At 45.7% G+C, this 22,069-nt stretch overlaps 2 protein-coding genes across 4 annotated transcripts in view; both read right to left on the reverse strand.

Annotated features, from left to right (window-relative positions):
• LOC6599195 (disks large 1 tumor suppressor protein) overlaps window positions 1-22,069 on the reverse strand; it is a 43,039-nt gene that overhangs the window by 18,965 nt on the left and 2,005 nt on the right. Inside the window, exons 1-4 of one of the 3 annotated variants that reach the window (XM_026992428.1) lie at window positions 20,505-21,426; window positions 20,146-20,277; window positions 10,261-10,385; window positions 3,606-3,761 (exon numbers count right to left, since the gene is read on the reverse strand). In XM_026992428.1, coding sequence (XP_026848229.1) covers window positions 3,606-3,761; window positions 10,261-10,385; window positions 20,146-20,277; window positions 20,505-21,426 — 1,335 coding nt within the window. Of the gene's footprint in view, window positions 1-3,605; window positions 3,762-3,891; window positions 4,255-10,260; window positions 10,386-20,145; window positions 20,278-20,504; window positions 21,427-22,069 lie in introns of those variants that run through there. The other 2 variants (XM_026992429.1, XM_026992430.1) reach the window with 2 other exon arrangements.
• LOC113566506 lies at window positions 14,959-17,452 on the reverse strand. Its single transcript, XM_026992431.1, has 3 exons — window positions 16,416-17,452; window positions 16,060-16,359; window positions 14,959-16,002 (listed from the first exon to the last, which is right to left on the reverse strand). The coding sequence occupies exons 1-3, from the start codon at window positions 17,422-17,424 to the stop codon at window positions 15,317-15,319; spliced, it is 1,995 nt and encodes a 664-aa protein (XP_026848232.1). The 5' UTR covers window positions 17,425-17,452; the 3' UTR covers window positions 14,959-15,316.

The following is a 22,069-nucleotide window of genomic DNA, read 5'->3' on the forward strand; positions in this document are numbered from 1 at the left end:
AACGGAAACCAAAAACCCATATACAATTATTGTTTCCTATATGTAAGCCTTGTCCTTCGGAATCTGTTTACTGTTTGGACGTGCGTTTTGTTTATAATTTCCAGAAATACCCTTTCAGATCTATCAGATGTATACCCTATTATTTTGCATAAAGGGTATGCCAACAGAGCTGTTGGAGACGTCCGTTGAATGGGTGGTTGGGCGAGAGGGGGCGCAAAGACAGCTTTACAGAGAGGGAGAGAGCGAACGAGAGATTGGGAACAGTAAGAGAAGAACCGCAAGAGAGCCTCTGCTTCTCTGGGTGGCAGCGGCGTTACGCCTGCGCTGAATACGCCAAAGATTAAGGGCACCGAGGGAGCGGCGCGGCTGCGAAGAAACAGCAATCGAAAGAACAGAAGAATAACAACCGTTGCTTGGCAGCAGCAGCAGCAGCATTAGGAGAGAGAGAGAGAGAGAGAGAGAGAGAGGTGGCTAATGCGAATGCAAAGATGACGCACTCCCATTTCCCACCCTCTCCCCTCTCCATTTATGCTGCTGTCTGGCTGGCAAATTGTTATAAATAAACCATGGAATCATCCGTCTATATAGAGCACAGATGCCAAAAAAGCTGCGCCCACACACACACACACACCACCCCCCCAAGAACACCCAACCCATACCATACCCCCACCCCACAGAACGGATATTGCATAAAATTTATAATCTCTATATATTACAGATATATATTTTAGATATATACTATTATTGTATATTGTGTGTGTCTGTTTTCTAGATTTAGATTGTGTTGTGCTTTTACCGAATCCAAATTGAAGAGCGATGAGACCTTCTTGATGAAGCCACCGCCGCCGCCTCCACCGCTGCCGCCGCCACTGGCACTATCCTGGCGCTTCTTTTTGCGTGTCGTCATGGCTGGGATGCGGGGTCAGAGCTTAGCTTTAGCTTGAGCTCTCGCTCTCTCCACACAAACACACACCACACACACACACACACACACTGACAAATGCCGGGCGTGCGGTTTGTGTCTGGGTTTCTTCTCTTTAAAAGTTCTCTTCGCCGGGAACGTCGCCTCTTTTTATTTTGTTCAAGTATTTACTTTTGTTGTTGTTGTAGCTGTTGGCCGATTATTTAACCAATTTTAAAGGTTTTTCATTCACTGTTACTGCTGCTGCTGCTGCCGCCACGCACTAGATAAACAGAGATTCACACGCATCGAACATTACTTTCGATTCACTATATATATCCATATAGCCACAGCACTATTACTGGCGATCTCCCCGACAGACGCTGACCGAGTGTCGCATAAAATAATATTCACACAATAAAAAAAAAAAACACCAAACGAGAGCGGTAGCAGCTCTCTCTCTCTCTCTCTCTCTCTATGTCTGAGCGTCCAACAGTGAGCGAATGGAATGTCAAATACAACAGTGCGGCCGCCCGCCGCTACTGTTCTGGTGGCGCGACGCTTGAGCGTGAGAGAGAGAGAGAGAGTGAGAGCGTTGCCTTCTAATCACTATCACAGTCACACGCAAGCACTCATATGCATGTGTGTGCTCGCTTCAAATTATTTATTTATTTGTTTCTACAGTAAATGGCAAATAAAAAAGAACTCTGTAAGCAGCGGCACGCTCTCTTACGCTCTCTCTCACTCTCCCACTTTGTGGCTATTTTTTGCGCTATGAACATACACACGCAACACACATATTGACAGCCACATTCCAATGGATATGTGTGTGTGTGTGTGTGTGTGAGCTAATGTTAAAACTTTTGTTGCTGTTGCTGGATAGCACGAAATGCACTTTGTTTGTGTTTCTGTTTTGGTATTTTACTTTGCGTGCACTTTCGCTTCTCTTTGCCGCGGTTCTTGTTTCTGTTTTAGCTTTAGCCGCTTTCCAGGTCACTCGCGGACATGTCTACGACTCCTATTTGGCACTAGAATTCGTGGTGCAGGTATTTCACACGCACACACATGCACGACCACACATGCAAATGTTCTAGCCCTAGCTCCTCTGCCTCTCTTTTCAACGTCTTCGCGTCTTGTTTTGTTGGCATTTTCCTCGGCCAGCCGACAGCTAGAGCTGGGAGAGCGATCGATCGATGGCTGGATGGGGGGCTGGTGAGTCAACCAGCGGCCATCACTATCACACATCGGAACTAAACTATCGCCAGCAAGCGGTCTATGCTTGGGTATGCGTAACTGGTCTGGTACACTTTCTGCCGCCTGGCAATGCCACCACCACCGCTCGCTCGCTCACGTATGTGATGGATTTTCTGGCCAGGCAGCCACTCCCGCAATTCCGCGCTACAACTTACTAAATTGCGACCTGCGACTCTCTCGACTGACTCGAACACACACAAAAATGTTTTACATTTTAATACACGGCCTCTGACGAATGCCCGCACGCAAAAAACAAAATAACAAAAAAAAACACACCCAACACAGAGAGACCGACGAATTAAATAGAGATTACAACACTAACTGCGCACCGATTTGCAGCACTGATCGTTAGCGATCATTAGAGTTGCCTACCGATACATCGAAACTCCAGGGGCAGAGACCAATCGATAGGCTGATCTTGGCTCCGCATTTGAAATGAATGGCGGGAAATGAGACCAAAATTCAAAAATAACCAAGCAACGAATGTTAGATAAAACGGAATACAAACCATACAGCATGGAAATAATAAATGCAAATAACAAATACCAAACAAAACGTATATTTTTGGAATTTATATATTTTACAAAATAATTTGCTCTTCTTTTTATCTGATTTTGGAATAAAAATAGCATTAATGTAACAAAAATCATGCAAAAACTTAAGATTAATTTTGAAAAATGAAATCAGCAGATTATAGTCGCGCACTTTGAAATAGGGAAAATAATGGCAATCCTGAAAGAGATTTCGATTGGATTGGATCTAAGATTTAAATTTAGAGACAGCTTCAAATTGTTATGATCTATAAAATCTAAAGCAAATCCATATCTCGTTCTGGAACACCTTCAATGTGATTTGGGGCCAAAAGCGCGCTTAAAATTGATTTTTTATTTTTTTTGGTTCACCAACACTCCGCTGCCGGAAACGGAAACGAGCCAAGCGTCGGAGCCCCCCAAACAAGTGCTGGCGTTAGCACAGCCTGTGGTTGGGGTAAGAAGAAATAAGTGGCAATTTATAAGAGACCGATATAGAGAGAGAGAGAGGAGGGCGGCACCTAATTAAGTACAGCAAACGGTTTCTCCCACTTCCCCTTCTGTTTCTCTGCTCTCGCTATGGCCACGCTCTAGGAGGCCCCTCTCTCCTCCTCTCTGCCCTCCTCTGCCGGCAATTAAGTGGACTCGAAAGCGCGCTTAAGCATTTTATGCCGGTAAGGGCGCTGCTGCTGCTGCTGCTGCAACAATGCACTGTCGCTGCTGTGGCTGCGTTTCGTGTTGGTGTTGGTGTTGATGTTGATGTTGTTGGTGCGTTGGTGTTGATGAAGACTGTGCATGTGGATGATGCATTGTGGGTTGTGGTATGTCTGTATCTGTATCTGTGTGTGTTGTGTCCAGGTGTTAGTTGCAGCATAGTCTTTGGGAATGGCATAAGTGGCATTAAAATTGCATCGACTTACGGTCTGGGACCCGCTTCTGGCCGATGTCGTGGATTGTGACTGCGGTAACTGCTGCTGCTGCTGCTGCGGAGATCGGGAGCTGCGCACCTGCTGTTGATTCTCGGCCGGCAAATCCTTGGCATTCTCCGTGTCTGATTCGATGCGCATGCGCTGGTTCTGTGTGATAGATAGATAGATGAATGCATAGATTGTTAGTTGGTTGGGTACAAAAACCATATAAACAAGATCATCCCACGTTTAACACCCCTTATTCACCCACCCATCCACTCCTCCTTCTGGCACTTACATTGGCACAGCAGCAGGCATACCGCGACCCACCGCAACCCCCAGACTCCTTTTTCTCCTCTTTCTTTTCCAGTGCACGCGATTGATGTTGCTGTTGCTGTTGTTGCTGCAACATTGGTTGTTGTTGCTGCTGCTGCTGCGGCGGCCCTGCCGTCAGCTGCTGCCGGCGACGTCGGCGCATGCGTACCGGCGACCGGGAGCCCATATAATTAGAGAAACGGCGCCGCGAGTGCCGCACAATCGATACCCAGTCAATCATTTCTTGTTTGCTTGCTTTGAACACTGGCTTTCAGCAAATAACGGTGTTCTACAAAAATCGGTGGTTAACGGTTCCTGCTTTTATTTTGTACAAAATTCCCTTTGTGCGTTTTTCGGTTTTCTTAAGAGAGACAGTCCGAAGAAATAATGAAGAGAAGCGATGCTAAAGACCGAGAGAGAGAGAAAGAGAAACCATGAAAGTCCTGCTTTGCTTGTGGGAGGAAGAGCGTTTCGTTTGCTTTGCTCTCTTGCGAGGAAGAGCAGAGCTTTTTCTGATCAAAGCTTAGCTTCTTGGGCTGCGAGGGGAAGAGAGCGTTGCGCCTCTGCTTTCAGTGGGAGGAAGAGAAGCGATTCGTACGGAAGTTTATTTGACTTCAGTGAGAGATACGGTACACGATACTGAACGCTGCCTCTGTCATCAGTGGGAGGGAGAGAAGCTTTGCGTAACTTTCTATAGCCCGCTGCTTGTGACAGGAAGATACACATCTCAGTGACAAAACCAACGAAAAAGTCCTGCTATCAAAGAGAGGGATGACAAAAACACCCGGTTAAAGTTCGGCGACTGGCAGCTGGTTGGAGGGGTATGGAGGCGGAAGCGATAGCAACAAGTTACAGAGTAGGATACGCAGCGCCTGGAATGATGCTGGAATGTTTCAAAGCGAATTGGAAGGTCGCCCCCAGGCGCCCTGACATCTTCATCGTGCGAGTATCTGTATCTGTATCTGAATCTGTGTGCATGTGTGTGTACATGTGTGTGTGTATGCCGCTGTCCCCTTTCTCACGCACCCACACTCTCAGGGAACGCACATCGAATGGAAATCCGTTTGCCATTTCAATTTTTTGCGACCCAGTGTACACTGTTCAGCCAAGTAATTGCTTGCTCTTGTTCTTTCTCTCTCTCTCTCTCTCTCTGTCCCACACACACGCACAAACACCCACACACATACAGTCCTAGTAGTATTTTCCCAAGGCCTGCCATTGCTACAGAGATCTTTTTGTATTTGCTTTATTTTGTTTACAGTTGGATGAAACATCTATGCGCCAGAGTGCAAAATAGACATTTTTGTTGTTTTTGTCTTTGGCAAAGATCAGATGTTGCAGCCTTTCTACCCCTCCCTCTGGCCGTGACACATGTAACCACCCTTACAACCCCAACAAAACATCAGTCTCTGATATCCCATGCCTTCCTCCGCTCAAAATTTGGAACCCTTTCCATCTTTCTTTACAAAAAATAACTCTTTTAAAGGATTTTGGGCAAAATCAAAATCAGTTTTGCTCAACAAATTGATTTAACTGAAGACCATCTGGCAGCAGATAGGAAACATGTGCAAACGGTGAATATATTTGAATTAAAGTGTACTAGAGTTTGGTCTTTCTTTGGCTTAATGTTCGAACAGCTTTATAGCCATTTCTGAAATAAAATTCTTTTCTTTTGTAACTTCAATTTGCTTTTAAATGTTAGATTCAATTGTCATTAAATTGGTATACGTTTTGAAATACGGTGAAAATATACGTTTTTGAAAATATGCGTTTGCTAGGACTTCTATGACTAGTTGCATCCCGTTTATGTTTTCCAAAAAGGCTAACCAAAATGGGAGAATGGATATGTTGGGGAGTTGTGTCTAAAACTACCAATGCCATATATAATTATGGCCGGTAAAGGTTAAGAACTACTTTATATGATACGTTTCCTATTATTGGTACAGTTGTGGGCCTTACAAGGCTGTCAAATCACACATGAAGGGGCTAATGTTTCCGAAAACTGCGACCCACTTCCAAGAGGTACACCTTCCACCTGTACACACTATCCGTGTGCTATGTGCATCATAATGATGTTCCCCTAACTGAAAGGCAATGCCTTTCCATTCTTCCAACAAATACAACATGTGGCGGGGATGTGGGCCTGAGATTGTTGGCCACAACATATGCAAAATGGTCAAGCAGATGGTTGGGGATATTCCAAACGGTATTTGGCAGGAAAGATTCAAATAAAAGACGGCAAGACAGCAGAGAACGGAAAGGTAAAGGTAACAAAGGAGAGGACGTATGTACATACAACGGAAGAAAAGTCACAAAGTAGCAAAAAAGAAAGCAAGCCAATGCTGCCAAAATAAATAGATTGATATATTGTTGTTTCTTTTCTTGTTTCTTGTTGCTTTAACGATGTTTTCCAATGCCAGGCGACGGATCGGGTCCGTCAGACATGAATGAAAAAACTCGGAAGAAAACTCAAAGAGTGGTGGTGGGGGTGGGGAGTGCGGGGAGAGTTAATGAAAACAAGCAAAAGCAAAACACACAACGGAAAACATACTAAAAAGTCAAGAGAATATTGAACAAGCGGCAGGCGGCAGACGGCAGACGGCAGGCAGTGCCCTGAGGGAAGGCCGGACACTGTCGGAGGGAGGGGGGCAACGCGTATACGTAATATTTGGAAACCTGCCTGAAACAATGCCACCCTCCTCTCCCCACCCCCATTCTTCCCCACCCCCTAGCATAGCACACTTTCTTACTACTGTTGTTGTTCTTTTTGTACACATTTTGTCTTACAAATTATGTAAAATGTTTGCTTTTTGGCGCCAAAAACAAGGAGTTGGAGAATGAACGGACATGAGTGATGGACACGCATATGCCGGGGAAGCCCACCATCACACACTCTCACTCTGTGCGCTCTGCTAAAAAATGGGAGAGAGAGAGTGAAAGAAGAATAGAAACAGGTCGTCGAGCAAGCAGTGGAAGGTTCAGGAGACACGCGATAGTCGACCACAACACAAGGGTTAAGCCGCATGAGATGCGGCCAACTCACACACACATACAAAAACTCTGCTAAGAACAAGAAGCCGTCGAAGAAGTCGAATCCAAAGGTAGAAACGTAGCGACAGGACAGACAGACAGACAGACAACAGACGAGGCGCGCCGCTATGCAAAGTTGAACACGACTCGACACGTCGACAGCACGACTGTTACTACCGCCTGCCGCCTGCCTGCTGCCTTCTATAAGTATCGCACGCCTCGCGTCGTCTCGCCTCGCCTCGCCTCGCATTCGCCATCGGAATCGAATCGCACATCATGGCACCCCGCAGCCAGGCGTATGCCAGGCGTATGCCAGACGGCACCCCTCCCCACCCTCCGCAAATAACCGAAAGCCCCAACCGTTCGGTCGGCGTCGCCAGGCAAAACAAAAGACCCAACAACAACACAAAATATAGAAGAAGAACAAGAAAAAAAGCAGAGAAAATGGAAAAAGTCGACAGCAGAACCGTGGGTAATCGTTCATTGGTTGAGGCCGGCTCGCCACCCCCCTGATAACAGCATCCTTATGCAGGAGGCGGGGTTTGTCACCCACTCCCATCAAATGCGTTTTACTGTGTACCCAACGCGGGGCTGGGGGCAGAGATCCCCGCCAGCTGGCGCTGCCTGTCTACCGTTTAACCGGTAGCCCCGTTTACCGTGTACCGATTTCTAACATTTCGCCGTTTCATCGTTTCATCGTTTGTCGTCTGTCGTTTATCGTGCAGTACGCATGTCCCGGGACGCGATGGGAAGCAAACCAGGCAAGGCAGGGAGACGAATGAGTGGGACGTGACCAGGACCAGGACCAGGACGAGGAGAGAGAGAGAGAGCAAAAGGTTGTAAATCTGAACCTTTGTGTCTGCTTTTTAATGTGTAGGTGCATATAGCGTAAGCCGCCGCACAGAAAGCCGACAGAGGCAACGACCTGCTGGATACCCTTTAAAATATGGTCTGAGATACGGGTACCGTCAACATCCGTATCTCAACGTCCTACCTCTCATCCCCATTCCACATTAATTATTTAATAATCCTACCAATAAAATATCTAAAACTCCAGACAATATGTTCTTCCTGTAAAGGGATCTAGCATCTCTTCGAATGAGAAACTAGACAAAAGAAATGACACCACAAAAGAGAACATATTCCTGTTTGAAAAGGCCTTCCCTCTTCAGTGTTTCACCTACCACATCGCCTGCTAAGCAGTGCATTTTTCACTTGTGCAAGCAGTGCAAGCAGCGCCACCAATGTGTACACACCCCGCATTTAACTTAAGCCCGAGGCTGGGTATCACAGAACAGAGAGTACTTTGTGATTGACGCTGCCTAAGCTGGCGCTCATCACCATCATTGGCACGTGCATAGCCATGGGAATGGGAATGGGAATGGGGATGGGCATAAAGGGGGATAACCGTTGTCATAGCCACTTGAAGCCCTATCCATGGACAACCTCGAGTGCGGACATTCATCTGGATGGAGGACCTTCCTCCTTCTCCTATTCGAGCGCGCCTTCGCCTTCAACCTTTCCTCTCTTAGGGCTCGCACTTAGGGCCGCCCCGAGGCATGTTCAAGAGATTTCAATTAGCTCTAGGGGAATCAATTGAGTCTGTTCTCGATGATAATATGGCGGGGGACCTAGTTAGTTAGCCTTAAGAGTAACAAATCCAGCAAGACGAGTACGATGTTTAAGATTAAAACTAGTAGTTTATGCTCGGAACCCACCCCCATTAACCCATTAACAAATTGCAAATGGCGCTGCAAACTGCATAGAAAGTAACCGAGGGGATCTGCTGCATGACGCGCAACATGTGTAACCAAACTGTTAGCAGAAAAGTATAATTAAAGTGCGAAACCCTCGAAAGTTCTGGAAGAACTATGTAGATTTCCATTGGGTCTCCAATTTCTATACATATTGTAAAAGGTACATACATCTATAATTCATAGCCAGTGGCTCAGCCTAAAGTAAGTCTCAAACAAGTCTTACATATGCTAACGCATGGCAGCCTATAGAAAAAGCTGAAATTAGCAGAAGAATTTCAGATTTCCAACAACTTTCTAGGTGTATTTTCAAGGCAAGAATCAACTTAAATCACCATTCATAGTCCAGACCAGACAGTCACAGTCCCTAACAGACTTTTCGTAAACTTAGTCTCAAAACTCTAGATCCCAGCTGCTAATACATTTCTCAAAACCTAGTACAAAATCGTACTACCGTAACCCTAAGAGTATACTAGTTCTAATCGTATTTTGATGATCATAACTTTTAGACTTAAACATGGCTTCATATGCCCAAAGTTTTTCCGATAATTAAAGGCTTAGACTGTGTCATATTAGCTCCTTTGTAACCCCCTCTTGGAGTCGAAAACTCATCCATAAACTCATTCCTCAGAACTCAACTCAATTTGAAATGTTTTCATGTGAATGGCGTAAAAGCTGAATATCAATCGATTGTATATACAAATGTTCTCAGGTGCTTTCTATAACTTATAGCCCGAAAAAAAGCATGATCAACGCTTAGATATTGTAGAGCTATCTACTGATCTATGATGGATGGATTTACATGTATAATGAATGATAATATGTATAGTAATGGGTTATGGGTTATGGGTTATGGGTTATGGGTAATGGGTAATGGGTAATGGATAATGGTATGGGGGTGTAGTATGTATGTATGTATCTTACCAAAATCTCTTCCAATTCATTTTTAAATGTTCTGCTGAGGGCCTCGGCATGCGCTTGGGCATTTGTATTGATATTATTCACAATTTGATTTTGATTGAGTGCTGATTGATTGAGAGTCTGATTGGATGATGCATCGTTGGTAAACTCATAGACACAATTGCGATTTAGGTTTGTTGTTGTTGTCTTTATAAACTGTGTGAATAGTTGTTTCAGGATAGTAATAGTAGTAGTAGTAGTAGTAGTAGTAGTAGTAAGCATGGAGTGGAAGAAGAGAAGAATATATAGAGAACAGTATAGAGTATAGCAGAGAGCTGAATGGCAGAGCAGATGTTAGATATAGCATATAGTAGTAGTACGAATAGTAAAGCAATAGCCAATGACGATCCGATAGATGCAAAACTCATAAGATAATTTCATGAAATGATACTCGTATTTGCAATGAAATTTGGTTAACGAAAATCTGAAATCGAATCCTTTTTTTGGTAAACGTAAATCATATGTATGCACACTCCTTCCTTCATTTAAATATGTATCTTCCAGCCCAAAAAAATAACACACACGCACAATATATATATATGTACTTTCTACATCGTTCTGGAGTCCAGAGTCCATCGTACTCTCCACTGAATATTATGTGCACTTACATCGGCTATCTTAACGGCCTGGCCATCCTTCTCCCATTTGGTTGCTATCTGCAAGGTCTCCGCTGTCTTTTGCTGTATGCTCTTTGAGTCATCCAATAAGGTCAATTCATAGAATTCTTGTATATCTGCAAATACAAATACAAAGCCCCAATTAACAATTAGTTAGCCGTCTAGGAGATTGGATCTTAAATGTAATACGTATCTTAGTATCTTAAAACTGAACTAAGATCCATCTGATGAATGGTGGATGGGATAGAATGAATACCATGTCCATATATACCATACCATGCCATATCAAATTCTTTTTATTGAAACATGATCTGCCTATGTATGCCTTAAAAGTATACACTTAAAAGCGAGTTGATCTAGCATTAGTAGGGCTCGAAAGCCAGGTGCTCAAAAAGCCAAAAGGCTCTTAGTTCTATGATTCTGAAACCGCTACTTTCTGGCTAGATATAATCTGCACACGAATTCAAATAATGAAGACTTGTCAAAGCCATCCCTAAGATATATGTATATCTATGGTTTCTCATAGCAAAAATGTACATAGATACAATATTTTAGTGCATCTATTTATAGATTTGCACTTGTCATGTATTGTATGAATTTACAATTAAGATGTCTCGATAATAGCTAACGTTTCTTCGATAAACAGGGTAAGCATGGACAAAACAATACCCGATTTGTAGGGAAGTCCTTGTCGATCTGTTTATAGCTATTCAACAACTTTTTAATAGAGCTCCAGTGGCAGATTATCTTCCACTACTATACTCGCCATTTCACATTCATTATAAAATCTTACGAATTTAATCTGTTAACTAACTGCTAAATAATAGTTGAAAGATTGGTCAGTAAGATTCCATTTCCAATGGGACACAAACTATTTCCTATTAAATATTAAGATTCCATGATTCCATGATTAGTTTTTCATAATACTTAAACAGCCTTCAAAGCATAAATATGCAGTTTCTTAGTCCAAGTCCCAAGTCCTGGACCGTTGACCGCATCGATGTGCATGATTTCCCCATGCCCCAGTCGGTCAAGGTAGGTGGCACACGACAGAGAAGCCGGATCACCGCTCAGCAGAGAAATCGATTTGCTGCGCTTTTAATAGGGTTTCCATTCAATTGAGATGTTAATCCTTAATCCTATATTGACGGATGGTAGCCATACAACAGAAGACATTTGGAGCTGCCTTGAATTTAGAAATCTAGATGAATGTCGTCGGTGGTCATGAGGCTGTTCGGCGCGGCCAGTGCCGGATATCTTCTGTTTGCGGAACACAGTTAAAGAGATCCAGGGAGCCCAGCCAGGCTCTGGATCCATCGTTTGTCCATAGACCTCCTTAACGAAGATCTGCTGGCGTTTCCAATACATCCCAGAAAATCCCTAGGCGTCCGATGATCCTGCCGCAGAGTCATCTCTTCTGGGCAGAGGACATCCAATGCTATGAGTAAATTCCAATTTTATGTTCCCAGTTTCTGTAAGCAAAGAACTTCGTTATTTTTGTGTTCGAATCCGACTATTAATTGAGTCACTTACCCTCTGATAGAGATGAACTCCTGGCAGTAGTCATCCAACCGCTTCGGGGAGTCTGTTTGGAGCCAACTCAGGAAAAGATTATCCCTCTTTACTTAAAAACTGAAGCCAAGCGGAGAGAGACAGTGATAGAGGGACAGGGAATATCCCCATTATCCCACACTTAAGCCCCCAATCCGCCAGCCCGAAACCAGAGAACCCGACAGCAGATTCCCTGATTCTTGAGTAAACAATGAACGCGCCCCACAACAATGGTATGGACTGAGTGGCCAAAGTGGCAGCGTGGTTAATAAAGTTGAAAACATTGAATACAGATAGCGTGGAGCATGGATAACGTGGAGTGCATCCGAATGAATAAATAAACAGCAACGCTCAGGGGGGCTTTGGCTACCCCCCACGAGACGTGCAGGCAACGCCACCTCTTGGCGTGAAGGGGTCTGCGGCTGTGACACTCACTTGAAACTGTTCATGACTCTGGATTGCTGCTTAGAGCAGAGGTTTAGAGGGTGTCTTATGTCTTAAATACTAAAACGTCCTGGAAGGCAATGTACTGTAATTGTTGTACCACCGAAAAACACTTCTTAAGAACAGGTTTCCACTGCTTTTAGATTCCCTAAAATAGAGTATACAGATCATTGTCATGGATCTTGATGAAATATTGAACGATTTTATGTAATAACAAGCTAAATTCATAACTTTAATATAAGTATTCTATAAGTTTTATGAGTATTCTAGTATAGTGTCGCGGCCCGTATGTCTCGACTCTTAACAAAAGGACTCTGGTTAACCCCAAAAAAAGTGCCTTAAAACAGGGATTTTTTGTATTCACTTTTAGTGGGGGGCTTGAATTTAATTTTAAGATTAAATCAGTAACTAAAAATTAAACGATTTCCATAAGAAATTCTTTCTCTAACTTATATAGTCCTCGATTTCAGAGGTCTCTCTGCAGAGTAATACTTTTTCCAGTCTTAAGCAAGTGTCGGAGTCACGCGCTCATCTCTAGCTTGTGTTGATTATTGAAAAGCTCTCTTGCCGTCTCTCATCTGTGCTCCCCGCTGGATGGAAATTGCGCTGGTGCGGTAGCAAAAGCAAGCAGCGGAAATCAGGAAACTGCCAGAATGCATCTCAAATGCACACATTTCAATGCGCACTGACGGCGGCACTGACAGCGCCACTGACAGCGAGACCAGGACCGTGCCCCACCACTCCACCCAGCCATCGCCAATATGTTTCGCTTCCACAAAACAGTCGAGTGGCCTAAATGGGGGAATGAATCGAACCAAACCGAACCGAACCGAACCGAACCGAACCGAAGCGAGGCTGAACTTTACAGAAACTGAACAAACAGGGAGAAACGAAATCCATGGCGCCCATTTAATTTCCTGTTCACGACAGCGCCACTTGTCAGGAAGAAAAAAAACAAAAATCTGGCAAGGGGAAGGGGAGTGGGAGCGGGAGCGGGAATGGAAATGAAAATGGGAGCGGAGAAAGACAAGCATTGGAGCATTGAATTCCAAACGGTCGTACACCGTAATATATGAAATCGTACTCTCATTGAAATGGTCGTCGTCGTCGTCGTCTGTGTAGACACAGTGGCGGGAGCAGGACCCCCTACTGCCACAAGGATATATTTATCGTAATGGTGTCTGCAGGCTAGTTATTCGGTGGAACAGAGCAGGAAATGTTTGAATTTATTGGGAACATGTTCCATGCTAATGCAACTGAGGAACACACTTACTGTGAGGCCCCGTTCTGGAATATCAGTGGAACGAAGAGAATGGGAGACTGAGCAGATATTGAGCAGAGCTGCATATTGAGAGCAGGGTTCTACGACTCCAAAACAATATTCTATATCTATAAAGATTCAAAGATTCGAATGGGATTTCCGTTCTGGAATATCAGTGGAACGAAGAGAATGGGAGACTGAGCAGATGCTGCATATTGAGAGCAGGGTTCTACGACTCCAAAACAATATTCTATATCTATAAAGATTCAAAGATTCGAATGGGATTTCCGTTCTGGAATATCAGTGGAACGAAGAGAATGGGAGACTGAGCAGATGCTGCATATTGAGAGCAGGGTTCTACGACTCCAAAACAATATTCTATATCTATAAAGATTCAAAGATTCGAATGGGATTTTAAACATATTTCCTGCAGAACTACTGCCAAAGTATTTTGTACAAGTTCTAGACCGAGGAGGGTCCAGTATCTTCGGTTATGCAATCGATTGAGCCACTTGAACCCAAAATGAGTTATCGAATGCTTTTGCTTGGGAATGTTTCCTATGGATTCTCCTGCTCTGCTCTGTTCTGGCTGCTGGCGCTTTGTGTTGCCAACATTTCAGCTTTTCTCAGCCGAATGCCAATGTCATAGCCCCCGGCAGGGAGGTAGGAAGGTGGGGCGGCTCAGGGAGGTTGTGGTTCTGGTTCTGTTTCTGTTTCTGGCCAACAACAGATGATGAAACTCAATCCACCTTCTCTTTCGTCCCGTGGCCCCATCGCTTGGCTTCTGCTCCTTTGAGGAGGCTCGTGAAAATCGATACCCACCCAGGCCCCAGTTGTATGTGGGAGTGTGTGTGTTGGAGAGCCCAGGTCTCAGTCAGAGATAAACCGAATTCTAGGCCAATTAAATTCGGATTTTTGCCTGCACATGCTAACCGCCCACACAGCCCCACACACTCGTTCATCATTTTCTGTTCCCAGTGGCCTCTGGCTCTGGCTCTGGCTCCTACTGCGGCTTCCACTGCCACTCTCTCGAGTGTCAATTGTTGGCATGAACTTTAAGCATCTCCCCTTACAAAGGTGTTTGTTCTAGGGTGTTTGGGTGTCTCCTGTGGCCAAAAGAATGCCAAGTCCTTGACTACTTCACTTTTGGCTAATTTTCGAGTTTAAAATTGAGAAACTTGACGCCGCATTTGTGTTTGGATCACATTGCTTACAATTCCAAAACACTCTTGCACTCAATTTGCTCAATTTAGGTTTAATATTAAGTTCTAAACTCTATTTCTATTACGACGAGTGCCAGGGCCTCCTGCTTGCTCAAGGAGGGAAAAAGAGATTAGAAAACCCCCTTGTTCTGCATCGAGCCGTCATTCCTTCTCATGCACTTCACATCAAGTCATACAAGAAAATGTATGGTAAAGGACAAATAGAAGAGCATATCGAAAAATTTATTCAACACTTTTTGCCTTTCCTCGGCTTAAATCGAACCGAAAACAGAGCTTTTTTTCGCCATGCAGTTGATGCAATGAGACTGTAAGTATCAATGGGTGCCCCTCAGAGCCTGTGCAATCCTTAATCCGCTTCGAACATGGCGCGATAGCAAATACACAGAAGGCAGAAGCTTACCTCAAACCTCAATCTGCTTTCTCATGCAGTTGATGCCCGTCCATGTCATTGGAATTGGATTGGAATACTCAGGCTGAGGCTGAGGCTGAGGCTGAGGCTGAGGTTACTGTTGTGGCTGTCGGCTGTCGGCTGTCAGATGCCGGCTGCCGGCTAATGCTATGTTAATTATTACCAAAGAGTGTATTCACATTCCTCCTCCTCTGTGGCCTGGCCCCTCTGTGTCTGGGGAGTGGATTTTTGTGAATTCATTGACTCGGGTTCCATGCGCTCCTTCTCCTTCTGGGCGAACCTGCTGCCCAGGTAAATCTGTTCCTTGTAGCGACCCTTTTGCTTCTCGTCCAGACTATAGCGCCTCAAGAGATCCCGCCTATCCACCAGGGACATGATGATGTCCTGGCAGTCTTGAGATGGCTGACAGAAGGTCCACGATCCAAATATGGTGTCCACGCAGCCGCAGGTGCGACAATAGCCGACAAAGTTGCCCACCAGATTGGACTTTACCTTGCGGAAGGCCAGCGAGACGGGTCCCCCCATCACGCTCAGGGTGTGCCCCGAAAAATCCCAGTCGTCCAGGTTCTCGACGATCACATGGGCTCGTGGCGGCACCGTCTCCTGCACGCTGACATTGATCATCAGGTCGGACTGAATGAGTTCCTCTTTCTCAGAGTCAGCCCTGTCCTTCGGCTGGGATTGGTTAATCTTCACGCACTCTCGCCGAGATTTACTCAGCCTGGGGTTATAACAGGTTGGCCTCTTCTCTCCCTCGGCACTCTTGCTTTTCTTAGGAGCTTGGATGTTGATCCGCACGCCCAGCACAAGGGACTCCCAGGAGCCAATTATGTCGCAGGGTGCACCTGTGCAAGAGAGAGATATTCAAGACGATTGCGATCGGTAGAGAACTGATGGCTTACCATCTGCTGGATCGGTAAAACAACAGGACAAATCGCCATGGTCCTTTTCGTTGCCGGTATTGTTGCTGCATTTGCTTTCCTGCAGGGTCTCCAAACGCTGCAGGATCTTGTCCAGCACTGGGCCTAAACTGGTTGGATCCTGTGCACTTGAATCGTTTTTCGACGGCCTCTGGATCGGCGGATCCTGTGCGGGCTGTTCCTGTGGCTGCGGATCCTCTATAAACGTCTCTAGTGGTAGCTTCAATTTCCATAATGTATTTAATGTTGAATTCCCTGCCTGGCCACCGCCGATCTGGTGTCCTTTTTTGAGAGCATCATACACTAGAGCAGAGCTTTTAAAAACAGCAACCACTTACCCGAACCCACATTCGAGCCCATAATACTCTGGAACAGCTCCATAGGTGACATATTCATCTGACTGCCCATATTGTCAATCAAATCCCCCCCGATCTGCGGCTCGGAGCCCATGTCAGCTTGATTGGCTAGTTCCTCGGGGAAGGACACTGGGTCATCGGGAGCTGCGACCGCGTACCGCTTGGATGGTGAATGGCCGGGTGCCAGGCCTCTATCTATCACTTCCTTCCACCAATCATGTTTGGAATGCAGGCTCTGCCTTAGGCTCTGCATCTGCCTTTGGTACGTATCGATGAGGCTGTACAACGACGACTGTTTGATTACAAAATGGATGGGATCTGCCGCTGGGGAAGGACGTGCTTTGAGTCCTTTATTTTCGTTGTGCAGACGCGCTTTCTTTGTCATTTTATGGGGCTCTAAGCTCAGTCCCGGCTCGACCAGTGGAACCTCGTTCCAGATGAGCTGACGGCTCCTCGACTTCGGCAAGTAGTACGGCGTGAGGCCGCCGTTCAGCTCCGGAGCTCCGGATAACTTATCCACGACCCTCTGCTTGGTCTGTTTCTTGGCCTGCACTTGGCCCTGATCAGCTGCCAGCATCGCTGGCTTTGAATTTTCACAGCGACATGAGCTCATATCATTCCACTCCATGGGAGAATTCCCTTCACTGGTGGCGGGGGACTGATCGCTGAGCGCCTGGGAGAATATTCTCAGGTAGTCGTCATAGAGGCCCCCCGTGTGGTCGGACGGTCGTCGCTTCCTCAAGTCTTTCAGGATTCTCTTGAAAGTAGTGGCGGTCCTCCGGGGATCCACTTGATCGAGAAGCTTGTCTGTGGCTTCACCAAACCGGCCACTCAGTGGATCGGCTAGCAGGCAGTCACTGCTGCTGGTCAGTTGTGGCTCCGTCTCATCGCTGATGCTCTTCGCGAGCTCGCTTACCACATCACTCTGGTCCAGTCGCTCAGCCATATTCACTAATTCGATCAGGGCACTGAGCCTACCCATTCCGGGCATCGCTAAAGTCCCTGGCTGTGTCTCTGGCTGTGTCTCTGTCTCTGGCTCTGTCTCTGTCTCTGGCTGTGTCTCTGTCTCTGGCTCTGGCTCTGTCTCTGGCTCTGGCTCTGGCTCTGTCTCTGGCTCTGTCTCTCTCTCTGCCTCTGGCTCTGCCTCTAGCTCCGTCTCTCTATCTGCCTCTGGCTCTGCCTCTAGCTCCGTCTCTGGCTCTGGCTCAGGCTCTGCCTCTGTCTCTGTCTTTGGATATCGGCTTGAGGCTGGGACAGGACCTTCGGCCAGATCCTCGCTGTATCTCTGTTTCGGCTCGTACTTCCGCTGGGCCGCCTTTGCTGCTGCCTCCAATCGACTGGGCATCGTTTTCATCTTCAGTATCAGCATGCCAACGGACTCCTTCCCATCGGAGCTCCGTTCGCTTTCTTCCTTTGACTTGGAGCTGGGCAGTCGGCCAAAGTACTTCACGGACTGTAGTGTATGCTCTTCCGCAGCAGCGTATTCGATGGGATGGTGGGCCGCAGATACATTCCATTGATTCAACGGCTCATCCACATCCTCGCTGTCCCTGTCGCTTACCTCTTGCTCGTACCTCACCCAATCCAGATAGGCATCGTAGAGTCGCTGAGTATGCATCCGCCGATCACCAATGTCCCCCGACATTCTTCTCCAGGGGCCGGTCTCCTGCAAATGATGTCCATCCTTCGTCCTGTCCTTTGGCAGGCTGGCGTTTGCTGTGGCGAGGATTGACAGTAAAAGAAGCAAGCCCCACGTGAAAACCGCTCGGGGTGCGTGCTCCTGTTCTCTCAACATATTAACGGCGGGAAAGGGGTTGACCCCAGCAACTTTTCGCTTCAATATTACTTGTATATCGTATGACCAGTCAGGCCTTTTGTATCTGGCATATTTACAAAACGAGACGGAAAAGTTCCGGCTTTCTGGTTGATCTTAGAGAAGTCAAATGGAGCTCCATTTTACAGACATTCGATTCCCAGCCCTCAAGTACTCCCCCATTAAACATCAATGTATGCACATTGTACGACCAGAAAACCCAGAAAAAGTGTTACAATGTTTATACGACAACACGATTTCATGAAATGCGTGTACCCTGTTAAGGTGAAGCATGTCCGATGACTTCATTGGACACGGAGGCCCTGCTTTAAGGCATCATTTTGCAAATATAATACAAATAAATATAATTTAATTACTATAATCTAATCCACAATTCTGTACAAATTGAAATCGTTGCATTTCATGATGGTATAATTGTAAAAAATCCTGTTTATACCACTCCATATAAAATAAAAAATATTAAAATAAACAAAAACTAAAACTAAAAACAGACTATTAAACACTTACATACATATGTATGTAATAAAATAAATATAATAAAAATAAAAATGCACTTGCTAAATAAAAATAAAAACTAAGATCTTAAAAAATAGCCTTAAAAATAAAAATTCATTTAAAATATCATAAATTTCCCAATAAGGTAAATACTTTGTTAAATATATTAATAATTAATAATCCTTAAAAGCAAAGCTATCATGGATCTACCAATATTTATTAATTTTTAAAGATGGAGCAGTTTTTATTCCAATTTTTGGCTTAAGAAATAAAATATAAAGTAAATGTATCAAAATATATCACAAAATGGGCTTCCATATAAACGAAAGAGTTTGTAACAAGCAGGACACACTCATAAAGGGACCACCAACAAAGTGACAAATAGTTGAAGAAGAAGTGGCAGCAGAAACAGTCACAGAAGCAGTAACAAAGTAAGATGAAAGAAGGAAGAAGCACCGCGAGGTGGAGGAATCGACTTGACTCGACTCGAAATGTTAGATATGGGGTACAAAACGGATTATGCAACTCCTGCCTTGGCATCGGCGGCGGCACACAGTGTGGTTACCCCATGAGAATGATGACGATGATGATGATGATGCCACAGTATAGGGGGCACGGCAAAAGTACAGAGGGAAGGCCATGATTGTCGGTTTGAATGGGACACACACACACACACACAGCACAGCACAGGCACCAGGGCACAGACATAGAGAGAGCGAAGCAACTTTTGCAAATTATACAACAGGCAAAAAAAAAAAAAAGAGTCCCACAGAGCAGACACAATGGCCTGGCCGGCTGCCTGCCCCTCAAAATGGATGGATACCCGGCAACGAATGTCAGCCCCCGAAGGGGAACACGGTGGGAGGGGCGCCACACTCAAGCGACAAGCTGCGACCGTGACTGCGCTGCTCTGCTCTTCTCTGCTCTGCCTGGGCTGTGTTTGACCCAAATCCTATGCAATATTATCGCTCTCTCTTCTGGGTGTTTTTCTTTGTTGTTTTTCCTTCCCTGTCAAGTGGAAATAATTTCAAGCCAAAAGAAGAATAGAAATGAGAGACAACAAATATCGATTGGACGATAGGCAGGCAGACCGGAACAACAACTAACGGGATCCTCTTCCAGTTCGATAAGTTCTTGGGATTGAACTTCTGATACGGTAAAAAAAAAACACTAGCAATTCATCGATTATTCAATACTTAAATAAGCCATAGTACATGGAGGACTACTGTCCTTTTAATTCTTTAAAGAATATGTCCCAAGAAATATCCACTGCTCTTACACTACTTATCATCTAGTAGCTCTTGCAAACAAACTTATACCTTAACCTTTAGTAGATGCCAATCGTAACTATCGTTTGGGGGACGGTGGGTATTGATTACTCACCTAACAGCGCTTGAAACAAGCGAGACTTAAATATGCGTATAACGCGTTCGATTGCAATACGCAGCGCTCGATCCTGCGGCTCGGAGAGTCGGGCATGGTAGTCCTCGAGCAGTTCCAGAGCGCGATGAGCTTCTGCAAAGTGATCAAAGAGTGAACAAATCGAGTTGAGTATAATATAAATAAAAGGCAATAAAAAGGTCTGTAGATAGATGTCATGGGATCCCAATAACCAATCCATAATTAGATCTATTCTTCTTCCCAACGTTTCTCGTCGGTTCCTTAAATATTCCCTAGTTTTTCTGAGAAATTTTCATTATATCTTCTGTTAACGCTTGTATCCCCATATCATGTGTCCGTACTTTGTATATCCGCAATACGTTCGTCCTCCTCCTGGCTCTGGCCCATCTCCAGTCCGGCCTCGCCAAACACCGTCGACCAGAAGCCCCGCTGCTCCGCTGGCATTCCAGGCGCTGCCGGGGGATGAGAGGATCGCTGCTTTGGCTTCGGCTTGGTCTTCTTGGGGGGGCTAAGCTGCTGCAACAGCTGTTCGGACTGCGACTTCTCCAGGCTCTCTCGCTCCAGGGTCTCGATCATGGCCCGAAAGCGTCTCAGCTCCATGCGCAGGCCCTCGGAGCTGTTGCGACTGGAGGAGGAGGCGGAGGCAGAGGCGGACAGTAGCAAACGGGAACGGGCGGCTCCTGCGGAGGGTGCCGCCTCCCACTCATCCCGCGAGGCATCGCTCTCGGACTTCTCAAAATAACCGGACTCCACATCCGGTGTCCGTTGCTCGGCGGCTGTCGAGGAGAGCCCGTGGCCGTACTCGAGAAGATCCTGTGCCGAGTAGAAGCATTCGATCGACTCGCGCACACTGTCGCGCAGCGAGGAAGGACATTTCAGGGGCTCCTGTTCCTGTTCCGGTTGCGGCTCTGCACTGTGCTGGACGACTGCAGGTCCCTCCTCGCTCACAAATGATGGTCTGGCCGAAGAGGGCTCAGCAAAGTTTACATCGATTTGTTCTTGAATTTCTATGGCTTCCTCATCAGTTTGCAGCAAGACAACCACTGGGGCGGCTGTGGGTTTCTCCTCCACCTCCTTCTGCACTGGCAGTAGGGACTCCTCTTCCTCCAACTCTGCCTCATCATCGGCTGGCGAGGAATCCTCCTCCTCCTCCTCCTCTTCATCGTCGTCGTCGTGAAAGGTCTTGTCGTCGCTGCTGAGCAAACCCTCGTTGGGATCGCTGCTCTTCTCGCGCTCAGACCCCGAGTCCGTGTCCGAATTCATTCTCAAAGAAAGCCACCTCTCTTCAGGTCCAACCACCGCACTGGACTGTTTCCGACCGCCAATCTTTTGCTTTATAATATCCCATATACCGTCGCAAATGGGTTTTACCCTAATAGGCCCCAATAAATCAATAAAGATTGACTAAAATTACGTTTGCCCTTTCAACTGAATGCTCTTCTTACACAGTTCTTCTCCTCTGCTCGCTATTTAAGTATAGTTTCGTTCTACTCTTTATGCTCGCCCCTTTCAGGGTCAGGGGTCAGGGGTTCTACAGCAAGTTTCTACGCCTGGGCCTGTCATCTGTCGCATTGCCAAAAAAAATTAAACACATAATTTATTATTATAGTCGCGAGTCCCACAAATTTTGATTATACACGGACATTATAACAAATCAAAATGCACAAGATACTTTTTACTACTACATATGTAGATACATATATAGAGTATATATATATCTTTATATCTGTGGCAGCACGAGTCAGACACTGCCGTTGACCTTCACTGTACATTTGATGAGAGCAGACTGCTGCCCTCCGAAACGAAATATATTCCAAATCCAATCATAGTTTTACTCCAAGACGTTGTCCAGCCAAAGCCTCATCTATAAGGGTCTTATCTTGTCTTCCCAGATAGAGGATTCTGT

The sequence above is a fragment of the Drosophila persimilis genome, unplaced genomic scaffold (assembly GCF_003286085.1).
Source record: "Drosophila persimilis strain 14011-0111.01,24,50 unplaced genomic scaffold, DperRS2 tig00000735-arrow-arrow-pilon, whole genome shotgun sequence".
In the NCBI taxonomy this organism is placed as follows: domain Eukaryota; kingdom Metazoa; phylum Arthropoda; class Insecta; order Diptera; family Drosophilidae; genus Drosophila; species Drosophila persimilis.

Bases quoted from the DNA above. Each gene is read 5' to 3' on its own strand.
- LOC113566506 (XM_026992431.1), bottom strand. From the start codon at position 17,424: ATGCCCGGAATGGGTAGGCTCAGTGCCCTGATCGAATTAGTGAATATG. The intron at 16,360-16,415 runs GTAAGTGGTTGC...CTCTCAAAAAAG, and splicing joins GGGCTCGAATGTGGGTTCGG to GACACCAGATCGGCGGTGGC. The intron at 16,003-16,059 runs GTAAGCCATCAG...TCTCTTGCACAG, and splicing joins TTTTACCGATCCAGCAGATG to GTGCACCCTGCGACATAATT.